The sequence below is a fragment of the Squalius cephalus genome, assembly GCF_949319135.1.
Source record: "Squalius cephalus genome assembly, chromosome: 7".
In the NCBI taxonomy this organism is placed as follows: domain Eukaryota; kingdom Metazoa; phylum Chordata; class Actinopteri; order Cypriniformes; family Leuciscidae; genus Squalius; species Squalius cephalus.
Window position 1 is genome coordinate 48,035,019 of NC_137128.1, and position 5,000 is coordinate 48,040,018.

Here is a 5,000-nt window from a genome sequence, read left to right on the forward strand (position 1 = left end):
TAGATATACAAACTTTATTCACGACTGAATAACTGGGTTGTTTAAGAGGACAAATGAAAAGTTGTGATTTCTTGAAACTGAAAAAATGTATATAAAGTTCAAATAAGTTGACTGATTTGTGCGAATATGATCAATGACAGTGTTGAAGATTTCTGAACTAGAGATGGCAAACTTTGGCAGAGGATTGGTGGGACCAGCGCCGCTGATGTCACGATCACAATCAGGCGCTGCTTTACTGCTCTTAGATTTGTGCTGTATAATTTCTTTGAGAACTGTACATAATATATGCCTTCATGTTGTTTTAATTTTGCAGTGTGGGTAAATATAGTCATTTGCTATAGAATATGCAGATCTTCAAAAGATGGGTAGCTGTGCAATAGCCATTTGATCATGACGTGAGGCATCATATAGATGCGATTACTGTGTACATTACACCAATTTATAAACTGTAGAAGTTGCCTAAAATATTGCAGTTGCCTTGCCTCAAATCTCTAGCAAAGGATGAAAACATAAGCTTGTAAGTGAATGTTGCTTTGCCTTTAAACAGCCTCTTCAGTGAGAAATGCAATAGTCTTAAATGGCCTTGTGAGCACATCGCAGTATCACTTTATTCAGAACCACAAATGAAAAGTATTGATGTGATACTTTCAACATTTTGGATTAACTACCGAAGGGGAAGGGAGAAGAATAAGCAGCATATATATATGTTGGTTCTAAACTCTGTATAATATGTATATATATAGTGCTCGAAGGCTCATTTGTTGCCATAGTTACTGATTGTGTAATGTAACAAGATTGCCGACGCAAGAGCCAATCAAACTCTGTGTCTGAAGCTGCTGAATATGTGCCATGAATTATGAAAGCTGCTTTTGGAATTTAATCATGAATAAACGATAGAAATGCATTTATTTTCATTTTGCTTGTTTTTTATTTTTTAAATGAAAGCAAAGAAACTGGATCTAATCAACCAGAATGGTTTCCTTTATTATTTTTGAAGGCAACAAACCCATTATCTATAATGCATAGTTTATCAACACATGACTTCTTAGTACATATGATAAAAGAAAAAAGTTCAAGTTAGTGGATTTTCCCTCTGTGATGTTGCCGTTTCCTCATGAAAATCATATTTTGAGCATCTTTCCTTTGGGATATCACACTTACACCATATACGGTATTATCTTTGGAGTGAATGGAAACACCACACTATCCTTACGAACAAACTACACCATCCTCATCAACATCAAATAAAATAGCTAGGGGTGGGTCCTGATAAGATCACAAATCACATTTCTGTTTCAACATTCAATATTGATGATGGCCAGAAATAATAAAACCAACCATTTCACACTACAAGTATTTAAAGACAAACATGTACATTATATGGCCAATCGTATGTAGACGCCCAATTCTTAATTAACGTGGGTCAATTCTAGCAAAAACGAATCTTAAAGTTACACGTAAAACTTGATTTCTATTCCAGCACAACCATAACCTGAACCCCACTGGAACAAGCCGGCTCATATTGGGGGTCCACATCCTTTTGGCCAATATAGTGTCTGTGTATCACATAAATAACATTTAACAGATGCAAAAATACATTCCTGCTCGATAAAACAAAGAAAGCTTGTTTGTCTGTCACAGTGAAACACAGATAAAGTGCTCGTCTGTACAGCATCAAGGTGAAATTAAAACCACATGCAGTAAAACTCCACAAACTCACACAGTTCAAAATCTGTCCGTGACATTCTGTGATGCCGCTGTAACTGTTTCTATCTGTTCAGTCCACTCCTAAAGTTCTCTATTGCTGAAGTCATGACATAGTAGCTCTGCTCAAAGCACATCCATCAGTGACGATGAAGCGAAAGGTTTTCTGTTAGGAGCAAAACTAAACGCCACTGTGGCTGAAACTTCCTTTCGCTCTGAAAACGACAAACAACTTTCACTCGGTTTAAAAAATGAATTATGACTATAAAAGCTTAGAATGAAACATTGCATTGAAATGTTCATCTGTGCTAAAACTGAAAACTTGAACTCGCTTTTGATTATAAACTCCCTGTGTTTTGCAGTTTTCAAATGTACGAATCCTGTTAGACAGAGTTTCATAAAGCGCTTTGGACAGAACAAAATCTGGCCCTCAAGATTGCAATCGCAAAATGCTGCACCTAAGACGACACACATCAGAAGCTCAGATGTCCCTGTGATGACAGGAGATAAAAGACATGCTCTCACACACACACACACACACACACACTACTGTTGAAGTCTCAAGCTGACAGATCCGCTGTACGTTTCGCGGGTTAATAGTGCAATCTCAGACTGTAGATGATGTGCATCCAGAGCTCATTAGATAGGCTTGTACAGAAGAGACGTCACATATTTCTTCTTATAACGGTGAGTTGCACTGAGAACCATCACACCATCCTGAGACAGAAAAAAATCTGTCAATTATTGACCATTATATGAGAGTATGTTTGATAGCAGGTGTATAATGTACCTTTATCGAGAGCGCGTACAGATGATTCAGCATCACATGGTTGGGTTCTGGCAGCAAGGCAGGATCACACTGAAACACAGAAAACACACTGTTAAAAACGAAACCATTCAGCCTCAGGACGACACCCTCATGCCAAACCAAAGGATCAACACACAAAAAGACAATCATTTAACCATTTGATGTTTTGCATTTAAAACGGCGAGATGCAGGAATGGGAAAAAGTTTGAATTGACACTCGTGTGTGAGACCAGGGCTCTACAGTGCGCCCATTTCACTCGCACATGCGAGTAAATATTTCGGCGTGCGAACGTGAAAAAATATTTGGGCGCACTCGTGCGAGTGACACAGTTTAATTATCTGTGACTATCTAATTATCTCTGTAAAGCTGCTTTGAAACAATCTACATTGTTAAAAGCGCTATATAAATGAAGATGACTTGACTTGACTTGACACAGCATTTTTCTATAGAAACAGCTGCAAATACATCATCATGCGGAGGGGGAGAGTAGGACACTATATTACCGGGAGATCAGTTATTTAGGCCTAAATCTTCAGTAGATAGTCTGTAGCCTCTTAAAAAAAAACTACAGTGCCCACACACGAACTATTTCAAACATTTTAAAACATCCTCTGATATAAACAAGAAGGCCTAGACTTAAAATTTATTAATTTTCAGCATTTAGTCATTTATTTGTAATAACCACTTTAAGTGGGATATTTAAAAATTGTTATTTATATGTTAAATTATGTTTTTAAAACGCAGAGTGTTACGTAATATTGTGTGTGTGTCGAAAGAATTTATCCGCAGCTGCTCAAAAAAAAAAAAAAAAGTCAAAAACCCCACTGTCAGTGTTTTGTAAGGAACAGGCAAATATGTAAAATATAGCAGGAGTCATTTTAATTATTTACTAATAAAACAGTTATTTTTTATGTCAGTGTCGGCTAGACAGATGAAGTTGACGACTCGCGATCTTCGCAGCGCCAGAGAGAAATGCACATTTCATACGAATTACATAAGCAGCGCAGTCTGTTTTCTTTCGTTTTGAATTGTTCTGCTTAAAAGTAGACATTTAAAGCTATCTATATGTCTCAGGTCTGTGAGGCAATAGGCTACCTATTATAGCCCTACGCTGAGTTTCGGTTCATTTATGAGACGAGCTCCAGGTTCGCCAGCGCCTCCGTGTCCTGATTAGCCTATCTATTTTCTAATAGCCTATAGGCCTATTTACTTATTTATTAAATCCAGACAATTGGTTGATGAAACATCGATTAAAATTAAGATAGTCTACAATTAATACAAAACTAAATTAAATTTAAAGACAGGCTTTGTGCTTTCAGTTTGAGGTCTCTGTGAAAAACATTCGTTTAGTGCCGCTTTAGAGCGCTCACGTCCGTAACAATTTTTTTTTTTTGTGTGAAATAAATTTCTAAAAAAATGCGACTTAGTCCAGTGCGACTTAGGCTATATATGTTTTGTGGCGCATTTTTTTGACTGATATGCGACTCCGGAGCGACATAAAATAGGCTACGGTAAGTTATGTATTCTTTTTGTGCAAATGTCCCATAAATTCCCATCCTTTAAGGATTAATTTATGTCCCGTTGACCGGTCCATTGCATTACGAATAAAGCTGATCAATAAAGTCAAAAATGTGATGTGCAGTCAGGTTTGAGTGTGTGCGCTATTTGAACGAGTGTTCTTCTCACTGATATGCTTGTTGTGATTTGCGGAGTTTTGACGAGTTTTATAAGTCTTGATTGTTTCTTATTCAAAAGTGGTGACGTCCCTACACCCCCCCAATAGAATTAAATGAAAATCTTTTGTTTGAAAGTTTTGGTCTGATGTTCTTAACCTTACAATGAGCATTGTAAATTTAATTGTTGAATAATTCTAATAATAAAACTATAATGATAAACTTATACAACAAAAATGACTGTGCCCCCAAATATTTCTCTGTGCTCCTAAATTTTTTTATTTAGGCGCACCAGTGCTCCTTGTTCAAAAAGTAAGTGTAGAGCCCTGTGTGAGACACTGCAAAAGATGTCCGTCCAGCAAATGTTTGCACAGAAAAACAATGGAAAAGCAGTGTAGTAGAGTGCAAAAAAGTATTCTGTATGAACTGGCCATTTCTTATTTTATTAAACGGGTCATGACATAAGAAATCAAATTTACCTTGATCTTTTGACGTATAAGATGTTTTGTACTATTAAATCATCCAGCAAGTCTCAGAGCTTTAAAGAGAGCATTTAATAATCAAGCTCCAAAAACAGCTCATTTTGACCAGTGACGTCACATGAGCAGACACATTTGCATATGCCCGCCTCCAGAGCAAGACATCGACCAGTATTAGACATCAAGTCGAGTCTCCTTCATTTATACAGCGCTTTAACAATATAGACTGTTTCGAATCGGCTTTACAGTGATGATAGGAGATTACAGAAGCAGAGACCAAGACCGGCCGGGATCTCTTTCTTTCCTGCATAAGAACGAGCAGAGAGAATTAAAGC

At 37.1% G+C, this 5,000-nt stretch overlaps 2 protein-coding genes across 15 annotated transcripts in view; one reads left to right on the plus strand and one right to left on the minus strand.

The window, feature by feature from the left end:
• LOC307161991 (myomegalin) overlaps window positions 1–908 on the plus strand; it is a 73,896-nt gene extending 72,988 nt beyond the window's left edge. For all 14 annotated transcript variants that reach the window (XM_079877012.1, XM_079877013.1, XM_079877017.1 and 11 more), the window contains one exon: window positions 1–908. This exon is cut by the window's left edge and continues 723 nt beyond it. The gene's annotated coding sequence lies outside the window, so the exon portion shown is untranslated.
• A 50-nt stretch (window positions 909–958) lies between these two features.
• prkab2 (protein kinase, AMP-activated, beta 2 non-catalytic subunit) overlaps window positions 959–5,000 on the minus strand; it is an 8,280-nt gene continuing 4,238 nt past the window's right edge. Inside the window, exons 7-8 of the mRNA XM_079877025.1 lie at window positions 2,495–2,563; window positions 959–2,421 (exon numbers count right to left, since the gene is read on the minus strand). Of these exons, the coding sequence (XP_079733151.1) occupies window positions 2,344–2,421; window positions 2,495–2,563 (147 nt within the window). The 3' untranslated portion in view covers window positions 959–2,343. The remainder of the gene's footprint in view (window positions 2,422–2,494; window positions 2,564–5,000) is intronic.